At 41.1% G+C, this 15,695-nt stretch overlaps 1 protein-coding gene and 1 long non-coding RNA gene across 2 annotated transcripts in view; one reads left to right on the forward strand and one right to left on the reverse strand.

Moving 5' to 3' along the window:
• The first annotated feature begins 303 nt into the window (after nucleotides 1–303).
• LOC138061331 (uncharacterized) lies at nucleotides 304–10,550 on the forward strand. The gene is made up of 5 exons (XR_011134968.1): nucleotides 304–539; nucleotides 786–870; nucleotides 958–1,047; nucleotides 6,652–6,710; nucleotides 9,957–10,550. It is a non-coding gene; the product is annotated as an uncharacterized lncRNA (long non-coding RNA).
• Nucleotides 2,201–15,695, reverse strand: part of PPM1D (protein phosphatase, Mg2+/Mn2+ dependent 1D) — a 28,019-nt gene continuing 14,524 nt past the window's right edge. The window contains exons 4-6 of the mRNA XM_068910587.1: nucleotides 8,804–8,994; nucleotides 7,723–7,965; nucleotides 2,201–3,360 (exon numbers count right to left, since the gene is read on the reverse strand). Of these exons, the coding sequence (XP_068766688.1) occupies nucleotides 2,806–3,360; nucleotides 7,723–7,965; nucleotides 8,804–8,994 (989 nt within the window). The 3' untranslated portion in view covers nucleotides 2,201–2,805. The remainder of the gene's footprint in view (nucleotides 3,361–7,722; nucleotides 7,966–8,803; nucleotides 8,995–15,695) is intronic.

The raw sequence follows: 15,695 nt of genomic DNA on the forward strand, positions 1-15,695 counted from the left end.
CGGTGCGCCGAGGACGCGCAGGGCGTCTGCGCCCCAAGCTAGGTTGAGAGACGAAACGCAGCCGGCGCTGCCCCTCCTCCCACCCACCCTCAGCTTTGTTTACATCGGGATCTCGCGAGAGCCGCCGCGGGAGTCCCGCGCACGTGGGCGGGGGCGGAGCCTCGGCCGCGGAGCCCCGCCCACCGCGAGGCGCTCGGGCCCTGTTTACCTTCCGCGGAGCCGTGACGCAGAGCCGGAAGCCGGGGGCGGGGGCGGCGCGGAGCCCGCGGAGGAGGCGGCGGCGGCGGCGGGGGGTGTTGAGCCCCTGACAAGCAGCTCGGGGCGCCTGTGGCCAGCGGCCCGTGAGGGGCGGCGGTGGGTTTCCCTCACGGTTGTCCCTCTTGCGGCCTGGTTCGCGCCGCCGGGCCTGGGCCTTTACCTCAGGGTTAAGGGCCTGCTGTCAGCAGAGGACCAGCAGCTCCGCGTCCCTCTCACCCTGAAGAAAACGCCGGGTGGTCGGTTCCCGCCTCAGGCTGCGGCGCCCGCGGAGCTGTCCCGGGGTAAAGGCGTGGAGGGATTATTTATTTTATTTTATTCTTGGAAAGCGCAACGGGGCGATGAAGCTGAAGCGGCGCGTGCTTCCAGCTCCTTGTCGGGGGGGCAGAGCCTTGCTCTTGCGCGCGTTCGAGCTTGCTTTCACAATAAAAAGCTTTGTATGACTCAGTGTGATTTTTTTTTTTGGTTTTGGTCGTGAAAAGGGGGCTGTTAGCATGTTAGCTGTAAACTTTCACGCTTTGTCCTCTCAGCTTTGGTCGTTAACTTCAGAGAAAAGTGATGTGTAGGTGGACAAAGCATATGCAAAAGTAAGCTGCAGCCAGTTCATATCAGCAGGTAAGCTCTCCTGCACCAGGTATAAACTTAAAATCTTAAAAATCACTTAAGAGCTTTCACAGGAAGAATTGCTCTGTTTTTCCCTAGCTTCTTAGAAGAAAAGCAACGTCTGCTCCTGCAGCTGGAGAAACGCAAGTCTAGAACTGTTGTGAGGAAGCGTGGGAGAAAGAGGCACACGTATGTGAACGCATCCAAGTGTTATGAAAATTTAATTTAAATTTTGCTTCTGTATAGAGCCAAAAGAGTGAAAAACTGTCAGCATATACAGAGCATCTTTTCTTCTTTCACCTTGTATTTACATTATAAGGAGTAATACAGAAAGTCATGTAAATGTAAGCATATGTTATGCTTATGTCTTTATTGTGAGCAGTCATCTTTTTAAAAGGCTAGATATTGAGAATTAAAATGAACAACTACTCTCTCGGTTGGTTGCAAAGGTTGTTGCTAGATAAGCTACTCTTAGCATCTATATATATATATTTTGTTTTCCATATACAATGCTAATTTCAATTTTACCATTAACCATAGGTTGCATCCCATATACAAAGAAATAAATTCTTGAAGGATCTAATTTGGGAAGAACATTGCTTTCATCTCGTAAGATAGTGCTGCATTGACTGGATGAAAGGGAATTACACATTTTCAGAAAGCCTGCGATTTCCTTTAGGAGTTTCGTAACCATGGTAACATATATAGCTAGCAGGCCTAAATTCAACCCATGTTTTATTGTTCCAGCAGTAAAGGATTAGATTCTAAAAATACCACCATTGGAATAAAAACATTGGCCTTATACTTACACATTAACAACAAAAAAAGGGGGGGGGAGGGGGCAGGCTATGTATTGCTACAGTTTGTCTAACAAACACATTCAGTATGAACTTGAAGACTTGTACTGTAACAAAACTGTGTGGGATGTCCTGTTTCATAAAACATAACAGCCACAGTGAAGGAGGGGAGAGTATTAGGCAAAATAAGTATGAACATGCTTAATAGAACCTAAGCTGGAAATTAAAAAAAAAAAAAGCACCCCCATCAAGTTTTCATTTGTTTTATTTAGGTGAACATACACATGGTCCACATATTCAATGAAAACTGTCATAAAATAATTTAAGAACTTAGGTTGAAAGGTATTAGCAGCACCATCAGTTATTAGAATAGCAGAAAAATCATGCCTCTGTAGGGCATACATTTATGCCTGGATAAAAATGCCATCGTTTATAACATGGGGTGGGATTGGCTTTATAGGATGCTCTCGGAGGTTGGATTTTTAAAACACACACTTTTTTGCTAAATACTTTTGACGATTAAGGTTACAAAAAATACAACTAAATAAGATACTGCATAGTATTTTAATTAACAGAAAGAAATTGACATTGAGCTGTGTAAAGCAAGACTCAACATCTCGGCTTCCACGTTACATTTCATTTCTGAGTAGAGAAATCTAAAATTTAAAAACAAAATATAGACCTAGTGTATTCTCTAAAAGACACACTTTAGGTGGAACGTATAGTACTATGAAAATACATATCTTCCATCTGTTTAATAATTTACTTTAGTTAAAAAGTTGTGAAATTCTCATCACCAGAAGCTTATACAAATTCATGACTTTAGTAAATTAACAAAAAAAGTTTGTTTTTTGTTTTTGTTTTTTTTTTTAAAACAAGGTTTAGGCCCGCTGTAACAATTATACAAGGAAGAAAAGAGACTACACTTATATGAAGGAATACAAATTTACACACATTATACAGTGACTTATACCCTACACATCTACAAAATTCACAGTTATAATACAAGCAAGTACAAGGCTGGGATAAAGCTGTTTGATACCAAAAAAAGTTTCTACTTTAAAAAAAGATAAACAGGAAGAGTGTCAAACTTCTGCACTGACTTTAAAATCTAATCAGACCAAAATACGCTTCCTTACACAAACGCCCTTCAGCAAACACAGACCGCCTTCCTGGGTGGGTGGAAGAGTGAGCTGCTGAGCTTCTTCTGGCCCCGAAGGCTGCGTCGCATGGTCAGCTTGTTTGAGTTTTTGCGCTGTGGAGTTGCAGACATGCCTTCTGGCTGGACACTAATGTTTCGACTCAGGCTACGTCTTGGCTTCTTCATGGCAGGGCCAGAGTTGGATTCTTCTAATGTCCTTTTAAAGTTTGCTGTGGGTGTCCTCTCTGCATCTTGGGCTTTTGTTTGGCTGTTAGGAGACACCTTGAAGCCTTTTTGGTCCGTGCCTGAATTTGCCGAGTTAGAAGGGGAGAGACTAACTGACAAACCATTAGCGTAAGATTCATGTATCCTCAAAGCCAATGCCTTGCTGCACTTCTCCTCCTGTGGGCCTGAATCCTTCAAGGTTGCTCCTGCTGAAGGTATATTGCTTTTGGCAATCTCGCTCGGCAGCTCTAAATATTTTTCTGAGATCGTGTTGCTGTGCGTGAGGGAAGGAACAGATTCAGAAGCATTCAGTCGTGGCCATGGATCATCCTCTAAAAGCTAAGAGAAAAGAAAAAATATTTATGAACAAGTGTAGTTATTCCTCCTCCACTATCCTCAAAAAGTTCTGAAGTTTGAGGGTGGAGACAGTGTGTGACAGAACGTTACTAAACCTTATCAGAGACAGAAACATTTACTCAAAAACAGGTTTATCCTTTCCCCACGTTGAGAGGCAGAGATGGAGAGGTGGAAACGGAGTCAGACCCTGGATCTGAACTTGGTACTTTATGTCCTCCAAATTTATAAAAGCATTCATTTCCATATTCAATTTACAGGAATTTCAAAACACCAGACAATCATCTCATTTGGAGCACTGCTCAGACTTATTCAGCCTGGGCATCTCCCTTTTTGCAGGTATGAACTGCGTTAGTCGTTTGAGGGATCAGCCCACACCTTCCTTTTAATTTAGAAAGCCACACAGAAAGCAGTGTCTGCAATCTCTGATTTTCATCAGTGGCATTTTTCAACATCCAGACATTACTTCTTTCCTTCAGACATACTGTGATGTTGTTTGCCGTAGTGCTTCCTAAGGTTTTAAATGTCATTAGATAGCCAAGTACTATTAGGGCAAACAGCAGAAAAATAGTTTTCTGACCTTTGTTACATTTAGAGTTCTTAGTTACTGCGTAACTACATTATCAAGGACATGAACAGCTCTTCCTGCTTGGTGTCCTAAGCATGTACAAAAAGGTGAAACACACAGGTTCATTGGGCAAAGCTATTCTAAAAATAGAATTCCTGTTTGCTATTTCCAATTCCTCACAGCCAAGTAACACATTTTATTGCCCAGTTTTATGCTTTACAACCTGGAAAGAAGGCAACTCTATTCATCATAGTACATCTGTCTGTTCTCTATAATGCACAGTTTTCCTGTACTTTGAGGAGAGGCTGCTTAGTATGATGCCCTGGGAACCAAGGACTTTCTAAATTCTAATCCTGCCTTCCAACATTCATCCCCTCTGTAGCCTTTGATAAGTGTTTCTGCCTCAATCTCAGTTTTACCAACAGGAAAATGGGGACAATGCTTCCTCCCACTATCCACATGGGGATTGTGAAAATTAATACTTATGCAGTGCCCTAAAGATATGAGTTATGACCTTATTAAAGATTTAATTGTGAAGAAATCCCTGGTTATTCAGTAAGACCTTCACCAGTAAATTTCAAGGCCACACTACTCTATATATTGTCAATGTAAAGCCAATGACACAATGACTGTTTTACTCAAGAAATTTCTGTGCTGAAAACTCAGGCGCACGCAGCTGAAACAGAACAAGTCAATGTAGCATCGGAGATCTCAAGAACTAAATGCTTTTGAAATCACAGCCCAGAGCAACTTCAGTTCACCTTCAAGAAGAGAGGTCTGTGAATGCTCAGCTCTCATGAAAAATCCAGCACTAAGGTTTAATGAAACACACTCCGAAAGAGAAGACTATCAGAATAACTGCTTTCTAGCATCTAGATTTCATTTTTCACAGTCCCTTTACTCCCCTCTTTGCTCCCCATGTTTACGTAAAAACATTTAGATAATATATTTTACTACATCTAGCAACACAAGAGGGAAGACCTCTATAGGTGATATCTTAGAGGTTATTCCTCAGCTCTGTTCTGGCAGAACCAACAGGAAAGCTACATTATACCCTCGGAGCAGCTCTGGTAACGTTATTTAATCTGCTCAGTTGCATTTTTGAAATCACGTCTCTAGCAGATACTTAGGTTTTGCGTTTCATATCGTGCAAGATCGTTAATACTGCGGCCTTTATTGCCAACCTCTTTTGTTCAGTATGAATAACTGAGGTCAGTTAAGGCTTTGGGAACCCAAATGGAGAAGTGAGAGGACAGACTGCAGGACGCCGCCTGCTAAGGAGTAACAAAACAAAACATGAGTCATCAGCCTATTTTCTGAACAATCTAATCAAATGTTATCACTGGCCTCAGGAATACTTGAATTTATGTGGCTTTAATAATTTCATATCCTTCTGGTAACAGTTAACATATACTTTTGTTTAACTGAGAAACTTCAATTTGGTCTTCATTTATCTCTGAATTAATTGCTCTGGAAGGTAGCAGCTGTTAAGAATCAGGGCTATACATTCTGCTTTCTGTTCTCTGAAGATGACAGGTGAACACTCTTTTCATTGCCACCTTTTGTTTTTACTGACCTGTCCTCTCCGGGCTATAATCATACCATGATAATCTCCAGGAGTTTGCACTGATCTAGGGAACCATGTCTCATTTCTTTGCAGAAACCATGTGATGATTCATTTTGGTAAAACTCAACTGCAATTTGTTAAGAAGATTAATCACCTACCTAATTTAGATCATATATTTGCCCGTGGTTTTTATGTACCATGGCTTTGTTTACTAACCGTAGCAAGGACAGATGTTAACAAGAAGGCATCTCACATCCAACGATCTTTCCATCCACACAAATACCAAATGTGTTATATGAAGAAATTCATATCTATAAGCTCTACAACACTCAATCTACAAAAATCTCTTAGTGAAGCAGATAAACTTAGTATAACACATAATGGACAGACTTGGAAAACATGTTATCCGAAGAATCAAATTTTGCAAGTGGATATTCTCATCTATTACAATAATTTCTTTTGTGTAATCAGTATCTTAGGGAGACTCTCAAATTACCGTTAAAAAAATCAGAAATGCATATTCTGAAGTAATTGTGTGGCTATGACAAAAATATAGTTTATTTTTCAGTTTATTTATTCAATGAAACAAGATTTTAAGTTTACTGACATGAAGTGTAATTTCCGTAAACACTCGGTCACTGCCAGCCTGGCCTAAGACATCAGACAAATCATTAAGAAAAAATAACTATAGCCTCGCCTACATGGAAAACAACAAAACTGTCTACAGTTTTGATCTCTCTACCGTGTGTTCACACATCACAGTGCACCAAACTTACTTATCCGGGCGGTGGGGGAGGGAGGGGGAAGTCTTAGGGGAAGGATATTTTCAGGAAGTCCTTATTTTGCAATGCTACATCCTTCTCAACCAACATAGCTCAAATTTACTCAATGGGTATTGATAACGCATCACATGCAAAACACAAGGTACGACCTTAAAGTTTAGGAGGATTTAGAATTAAAGTCACTTTTCTTTGCTCAGGATTTTGGTAGATTTTAAGCTCTTTTCATGAGTTCTGCTACACCGAATGGAAGGGAGGGAGAGAAAATGGAAAGCTCAACCTTTCTATTAGCTGCCTGTCTGTAGCAGGGACTGTTAAGGACACTATTCCTAATTCTTGTTTTCTTTTTACTTTATCTGAAGGACAGTTATCCGGACACTGGAGAACATCAAAGGACAGTTACTTAAATCAGGAGCAGCTGGTAAGCACTTTAACAAACATCCACACATATCTACGCTCCAGTTTTTGGAGCAAAAAAGGTTCCAAATAGCTCTGCTTTCTGTTAATAGGCAAAACTTCTAACCTGAAGAGAGATCTTGTAGTATAATGTCTTTTCCTCCAACAAAGGACGTTAAATTGACCAGAGGAAGGTAATAAAATCTCCCAATCTGAACGGAAAACATTTTCTTCAACAATGAGCGCTTGCACGCACTAACCCACGGGTTAGCTGGGGGAGGGGACTGAAAATACCTCCTCAGGCAGTCTGCGTTTCATCAGCTAGGAGTTATACAAGCACATGGCAAGGTGAGAAAAAACTTCAGCCCCACTTACCTTCCCCCCCTCTGCCCCGATCCCCAGAGTCTGATTTCTCTCTTTCGATAGCCTATTCCTGATTTTGCAGGATCTCAGAAATTTTATTTTCAGGAAACAGTGTATTTGAAGAGGTGGGAATGATATGCATCGAGTTACAGTAGTTTTTTCTTTATGTGGAGGTGGGAATACAGATCAACAGCTACTACTCAGTGAGCAGGTTTATAAGAGTTATGAAAACATTGTATCTTCAAATTCAGCAACTCTGAGGACCGCGTTCTTTATGCTCTGCCTTGGTGTTCCAAAGCCTTTTAAGAAATGTCGTTAAAAGCTCATGTATTTCTCCAAAGCTTTGTACACAGAGTTAAAGAGAAGTACTGAGAATACAGCCAGGTAGTTGCAGCCAAGTTACTGTCCTACAACTGAAACATTATCTAGCCATAGGCAACGCCTAGTCCACTACAATATAAAATCAGTAAAATTAAATGGTGGTATAAGTTCACAGGCCAGTAGTTTCAATCGCTTGCAATGGTCCAGCTACACCATTGCCACCATCCTACACCAGATTGAGCCATATAAAAAGAAATTCCTTCTAGGAGAAGGAACAGGACATTGATACATATTCCGTGGACTGCAGACTCAAAACGGAACGGTTAAAAAAAGTCGGAGGGGGAAATAATTACCTTGACAGGTGGGGTACAGCAGTGGGAGGGCGTCATCATATTCGTGTCAGGACTGCTATAGCAGGGACTCTCTGCCAAATTGAGATACAATTCCTCTTCGTTTTCCAAGTTGCTTTTACTATCCTGCAGCGGTGAGATGCAGATTACGATGGCACTAGTGTTATCTGCGCGAAGCATGCGCTGCCTCCACCGGCCCAGCGCTCTGTTCACCAGCATTTTGGCACAAGACTGTCGGTGCTCCCCCTGCGTTAGAAGAGAGAAAGACAGACAGAAAGTGATCAGGTCCACCTCACTTCAGCAGTGTAAAACTGAGAGTTTATAAGGCACAGCCTGAGATCATCTACTCCTACATCATGCGCTAAAGTAACTTGATTCAGAAACACAGGAGGAAATATTCACTGAAATGAATCTTACTTCTGGGTGAAATGTAGCTTTAAAATCAGTTTAGGGTAGAATCCACACATATATTACTGCTTTAAGCTCTACAAGTGATGCAAATTATTTGTTTAAATTGGCTAGTCATAACATGTCCTACATTCTTTCCAAAACTCTCTGCAAGGATTTATAGACTTTTTTCTAATTGATGCTCTGATGCTCCTCCACACAAATTCTCAACTGTTTTGTATAATAAAATAGAAAAGATTTTTTTCATGTCACATAAAAATCAATAAACAGTTGTCTGCATTATAACATGCAGCCTAATTTGAAATAAATTTCATTTTCAGACAATATTTTGTGCAACTTCCTTAGAGAAGGAATATGTTGTCTTCTTAATTACTCACAGATGCCATCCTGGTAGTCAGATTTCCCAAAAATGACAACTAAATAACTTAGTTTAGAAGGAAAATACTATATTAATATCTGCATTTCACAAAGAATGTTCATATGCATTATGCTTGACAATACATGCAATCACAATATCATCGGCCACACAGTAACAGCTTACGTGTCGTGGCAGAACTATTGAATAAAACTAAACAACGATGCCGTTACTAGGTACTTTTCATACATGCCAGATTAAGCCATTTTTAGAGGAAAAGCGTATTAAATTGCCGCAGCGACCAATATGCACTGCTCTCACCATGAAGTATTTTTTCTCCTCGTGATCCTGGCACATAGAGATAGCATCTTGAGGAGGGATCATGTTCCACAGTCCATCACTGCCAAGGATAATGTACTTGTGCTTCTGGGGGTCAATTGTGTGCACACTAGTGTCAGGTTCAGGAGACACAACAAATTCACCACTGTAAAAGTCATAGCTCCACAAGTCACCTGGTGAGGAAGAAAGTGTTTAAGAATTGTTACACCACATCTGATTACGATTCTCGAAAACAGCAAAACACTGTTCCCATGAGAGCAACTACCACCTGACTCAAGCCACCAACAGTAATGCAGTGTAATTTCATTACAATCACTGTTTTGCTATTGTCTCTTCGTGATCGCATTTATTGATAGGTAATCATTTAAACAAGAAATGCATTCAAGCATAAACCCACATGTTTATAAGAAGTCTTCTGCTCTTTTAACACAAATGTTTTCAGAAAGCAGAGGAAACTGAACAGATTAATACCTTAAAAACAGTGAAACCAGCAATATCCAACCTATTTAAACAATTAAAATTATGCTGAAACAGAACTAAAGCCTTATTTTTAAGTCTTTGTTGAACCCAAACCAAATTGGGGTTCACCAGCGTTGTCACCAGCAAACAAAAATACGCCTTTCCAGTTACGGGTGCAGCATAATTAACGGACAAAACCCTCACCGCCCCTACAAGGGATCTGTTCGTTATGGGATAGTTTACAGCACTAGGTTCAGAGTGTGAGTGTGTGAGAGTGAGTGAGTGAGTCAGTGTGTGTGTGTGTGTGACCATGTAATGTCCCTTCTCTCCCCAATGTCACATACAGCATTAGACCTGGTTCTGCAGGATGATGCGCTGCTCTGCACACCCTATAAAGACCTGTTCAGAGGAAAAAATGAAATGAAATACGCTCTTCACACTCAGGGTATTAAACTGTTGTTGCTTTTTTTTTTTTTTTAAATTTGTGAATCTGAGCTTCTCCTCAGCCATCCCACCAACACAGAAACACACAGATCTTGTTGCATGCGTGTGTATCTGTGCATATAGGTGCCGTGGAGAAGAATGAAGGAAAAGGGCAAAGGAAGGAGCCTGAAGCCTTTTCTTCTGCCCTCATTCGCCTCGTAACCTCTTTTCCCCGTTCCTCCTCCTTCCCCAGCGTTCGCTTGACGTTCAGAACCGTGCTGCGCTGTGCTCCAGCATCTCGCCAGCTGAACGCCCTGTGCCCCATTTTGGAGTTGGAAAGAAGCCACAAGAGCACAAGCAGCGCCTGGGCTCCAGCAGGAAAGCAGCAAATGAGAGCTAAAGCCGCTGCCTGGAAGGCCTGATGCCGTGAACCTCTCTGTTTTTAAGTCTGTTTTGCTGTGTCAGTGAGTCTGGGGTCACCTCCCCGATGACAGTGGCCTGAACAGAGTCTGAGCAAGTCAAGTCACGTTTGAATCGGAACAACTATTGGTTCAACTGCTTGCTCCAAATTATCCTCAGATTAAAGCATCCAAGCAGAAAAAAATATGTTTTTCCATATTCGTTTATTTTAATTTCATTTTCCAGGTATACAGCAAAAACTCTTTTTCTAAGGTTTGGCCTTGAAATCAAGGAGAGTATTATGCTGTGCTAACACCTTCTCTTCCTTTTACGAAACTATTTCTACATTCCAGATTTTTGGACATTATCTGTTTTTGGTAACATACTGTATTGTACAAAACATAAAAGACGACTCCTCACTTGATGTTTATAAATAACTTCCTATAGCAATAAATAACAAAAATTAACAGTATTATTTGCAAGCATTGGCTGTTTTTCTGGGTAGAACACATGGCTTTAAAAGTAGAAATTAATTTAAATGTCAGAGTTGAAAAGCATACAGAAGCTAAATAACTCCTTCAGTTTAAGGGTAAGGTTTTGTGAGGTTTGTTTGTTTGCTTGCTTGCTTTTTGCTGGCTTCAGAAAGTCTGTTTGTAGCCTTCTTCCCCACCCATCATCACCCTTTTAAAGATAATAAATAGGCTTTTTGTCTTCCTACTTTCTTCCATTAGCTTTGCCTTAAGCTATCAGCCAGTTGAAAAGACTTTTCCAGGATCAAGAAAGGGAATACTTCAAATCAATTACCCCACTTCACCACAGCAGGCATGGATGGGCCACTCATTAAAGCACCAATTCACCTTCATTGCAGCAGCAGCGGACAAAAACACATGCTTCTACTAAAGGCTAATTAAAAGCCAAGCCTGCTTGTATAGAGGTGCACTCTCCATCCAGAGGCTCACAACAAAGCAAGCCAGCTGGCAACAAGATCAAAATAAATACTGTAATAGAAGAGCTAAGCTTCAGCACAGCAATTATTGTATACTAATTGCCACCAAAAGTCTTCATACACTGACTTCTTCCTTCCTAGCACGTCTGTCAAGGACACAATAGGTACAATAAACGAGAGCTTGGGAACTGAGTACAACCAGATCTGGGAATCACTGCCAGCATCAATTTCAAACATGCAAGTAATATTTTTAGGATTTTATTTGCTACTTTGTTCATACTCATTTCGGAGAAATCACAAATGTTTTTAGATGAATCATTCCTTTATTAAAAAAACATTGTTCGTTGTAAGATAAAAATAACCTGATTTAATTTTGGCCCATCTACATACATGTCATCGTGCCCATCTGCTGCTTTTCCTGAGAAAACAGCTGAGTAATGAAGACATTGACTTCAGACAGTCTTCCTCCAAGAGTCAATAGAGAGAGAGACAAGAGGCTCCTCATGGGGATAACTTGGACTATCACATCCCTCCACGGCGTGTAAAGGACTCCGAGGATAAGAAACCTGCTTAAGGCCACAGAGACTCTGGGAAGACACGCAGGGAATTCACATCTCACAAATCACAGTCCATATCCCCAGCTACAAGCCTAACCTTCCTAGTTTCCACTGAAGGCCTTCCAATGGCAACAATTTCTCCTCCAAAAAGCGTTGCCCTTCTGAAGGCCATGGCATAACTCTACACTGAGTTGAGGACTTCAAACAGGAGTTAATAGTGGACAGTTTATGATCTGCATTAGAGATGCTGCCGGACTACATGACTAGAACAGTCCCTACCTCTGGCCAAAAACACGTACAAATCCGTAACTAAGCCATATGTGTCTAGCACTGGCATCATTCTCAGCTGGAGGGGAGAAGGGGGAAAAAAGAAAAAGAAAAACAAAAAAACACCTCAGTCTCATAGGCATTGCAAGTGGAAAGCAATTTTCCTGAAAGCAAATGGAGAACACTAGCTAGATCAGTTCAAGTATTCACAGCTTCTAAGCTTAAGCTTACTAAACATTTGTTTGTTTGTTTGGCAAAATGCATTCATTCAAATTATTTCCTGTGGCACCACCTTTGTCAAACAGCTTTCCAAGTTTGCTGTAAACGTACAGTGAGAACAACCGAATTTCCATGATTTTTAAATTTGGTCGTACCCACCATCTACTGAAGTTCAAAAATCTCTAGGGAATATATATATGAACTTGTGTACAAAACTGGAGAACGGAACAGCGCTAAATCACAAGCGGGTATTAACTGACCAACTCCAGACAAGTCCTGACAAACTGAGCGCTAAATGGAGCTCTGCAAACTGAAGAAAATAACATTTTTGTCCTTTGCCCCAGGAAAAATTCCACAAAGTATAGTCCGGTCTGAGGGCACAGAGAGAAATCCTGTGTGAAATCCTCCTCAGCCTAGAAGGGAAGAACCAGTACGCGCAAGACAGACAGAAAGGAGCTAGCAGTTTTAGTATAAAGTGGGTATTTGGCAAAAGGTGGAGGAGAAAGAAGAACAGCAGGACAAAACGCTATGTAATGTTTCCTTTTCTCCCTACAAACTAATTCTCGATACTGCTTTGTTCATAATATCATGACATGGCACGCAAACAGATTATTTTAAATCTTGGTGTGTAAAAAAGCTACGTAGTACAGCAGACAAATTTTAGTGACAATATCAATTATAACAAAAGGCCAGAAGCACAGTAAGTATTATTAAATTGGCCTAAAAAGGGGGGAAATTGCCTTCAGTGTTGACCTGTCACCAATCCACTTTCCATAAACCTACCATTTGATCCACAAGCTCATGAACTAATCAAGCAATACTGCCCTGAAGAGTACTTCTCTTAAAGACTAACTCTCGCAGCTCCTTCAGCTCCAAGCTAGCAAAGGCCAATCCATGTCCCAGGGGTGAGGCACCAAGGGTTTTTGTTTTCTTTTCTTTTTCGAAAGAGCAGAGCACCAGAGACTGAGTCGATGCTTTTTAGAGCTGGTACATGGACAAAATACTAATATCAGCTATATATCTGTCTCTGGCCAGGAGAGCACAGCATCCACAGCGGCTAGGAAGTACGTGACAAACCTAGAAGAAAGACTTTACATGGTAACTTCTCTGTGCCAATCCTGGGAAGAAAAAGGAAAAGAAAGGTAAACCGGAGAGCATCCCTAGGCGTTTCAAAACGCTCTAAAATCTGCAAGTCTGTCCCAAAGCAAGCAGGCAGATAAGTGACCCTTTAGCAGGCCGGAAATCCAAGACAGCAAAACTGTGTGTTGTGCTGTAGGCTGGTGTGACAGACCTGGAATTCTAGGTCCTCGGACTTCAGGAGCCATACTATTTTTGTTCTAAATATGAAAACAAACATTGCCAAACTTGAACAATCTTGTTCCGTAAAAGCTTACAGACCAGAAATACTTCTTTGGGTGTAAGTTTGCACGTATATTCTCCAAATCAAAAAATAGGATTAATATAGTTCCTTTCACATCTCCCAGGAAAATCATATCTATTTCTAGGTCATGACTACAGCCAGAATAAATTACAAAGATCTACACAACAATTGCATCACATCTTGCAAAATGAAAAATAGACGTTTGAAAATATGCAGTAAAGAGCAGGGAACTAATCGATCTCCTTTTAAAAATATGAAAATATGTACTCTACCTTATCCACTTACTATTACATTTCAAAATAGAATGGGGTGGGGGGACAAAAACCAAAACAAAACAGAAAAACTACCTGTAACTCAGCTGCTGCCAGGAAAGTAACTGAAGTGACAAACAAAAACACCCATCATGTAAGTAGACTGCATTGGAGTAAGTCTAAAGTCTTCTTATAGCAAAAGTGTGTCCAGAACTTATATAAATCAAGTCTTTCATTTAGGTTTCTAGAATATGCTGTTTTGAACACAAAAATATCTTTCGGTTTTAATAGAAGAAAGAAAAGTGCTTTTACAAGTCAGAGTCCAAGACAAAAATCCAATTTGATTAATCCCAGATCTTTCTACATCAAAGTTTCATCTAAAGAGTCTGTTAGTACAAAGAGAAGACTTACAGAACTTCCTCTGCCCACTCTCAGAGAGGCGACGAAGCTGGGAAGTGAGACAAATCTCAGCAAGGATACCACTGAAACCATTCAGCCTTTGGTGGAGCGGAAAACTTTTTTCACCAAAACTCATGGCAACCTAGTCCTATAGCCACAAGAGGGCATCTTTACAGCAGTCTTTACAGATGAGGGCAACACAATGCCATGCTCATACAAGCTCCCAATGATTACAGAGAAGTTCAGACCGAGGGAGGGGGCAAGACTGAAGGTAGCAGCAAGCAGAGAAGTTACACACAGGCACTTGAAGCTTTAATATTTTCACTGTTCCTTTAGGAGTTGTATTTTAGGAGCATGAAAGAGCGCTACCCTCAACACTATGCAGAAAGGGAAAGGTCAGTCAAGAGGACAGTACTTCAGAGGACAGTACTTCAGTTCAGTGGCAAGCCAAACAAATCGCATGTAAAGCCAACGATGAATTAAATACTGCATACGATGCTGCAACGGTGAATGAAGCGCTGCATTGCTCATCTTTGCTCGCGTGTTAGCATAATCACAGGCTCTAGGCAAGAAAGGTGTCTGGCTCCAGGGCTCTGCATCTTCAGCTCCAGTGCAGCCCTGGACGCTGTGTTTGAGACTCAGAGGTATCAAATCCAGAACATACCGGACGAGAAGCGTAAGAGAAAAGACTGCAAGAACTGGCATGTAAAAGTAGAGGCAACGGGCAGCAAGAACTTAAAAGGCACGTGGAAAGCTACCCCCCAGGTACTGGCCTTGAATTAAATCCTTAAAATGATCACTAAGGTAGCATTTCAAGCTTCAGAAGACATTCAAACCTAGACAGCATTTGCCGAGCTGAAGACACGGGGTAAAACAGAAGGGAGAAGCGTTTAGTATTGCCTTTACGCGCTGTCAAAGAAGAGAGCTGAAGAGTCCGAGCTCCAGTCAGCCAAAAGGGAGAGAAGAAAGCCCCAAACACTCTCCTTCGATCTAAACGGATCCACGTGTGCCTTCACATGATCTGAATAACTCTAACGCAGATCTGCACAGTAAATTCTGTACTCTGCATTTTATACAGGCATTCATCTGTATTTTGTTGGGGGGGGGGGGGGAAGATTGTACAAGCTACAGTTAGACATCCCTAGGACAAGAGCAGACTCCCAAACGCACTTCAAGATTGTCCGCTATGAAGAAACCTAAAATCTAAAATGTTAATGTATTTTTATATATATAACGTAATACATATTACATAACGTGCATCTATGTATACATATAGATTTATGCATACACGCACAGAACTATGTTTATAAAGCTTTTAAAAGTGACATCAAAAACAGAAAGTGCTGTGCAACATCCAACGTACAGCTTCTGCAGTTCAATAGGATCGTTCCTCGTGGTGGATTTCTACAGACAAGTAGGAAACAAGACCTAAAAAGCAAACACTGTCTAGCAGTCGTGCCCATTCTAGACTGCAGCTGTTCCCCGCCCCCCGCCACAGTTAAATGCATATAAAATCTAAACCCTTACACAAGAATCTACTTAGATCATTTGAGGTCAGCCATACCCTCCTCCC

Source organism: Struthio camelus, chromosome 16, assembly GCF_040807025.1.
Source record: "Struthio camelus isolate bStrCam1 chromosome 16, bStrCam1.hap1, whole genome shotgun sequence".
NCBI lineage: Eukaryota > Metazoa > Chordata > Aves > Struthioniformes > Struthionidae > Struthio > Struthio camelus.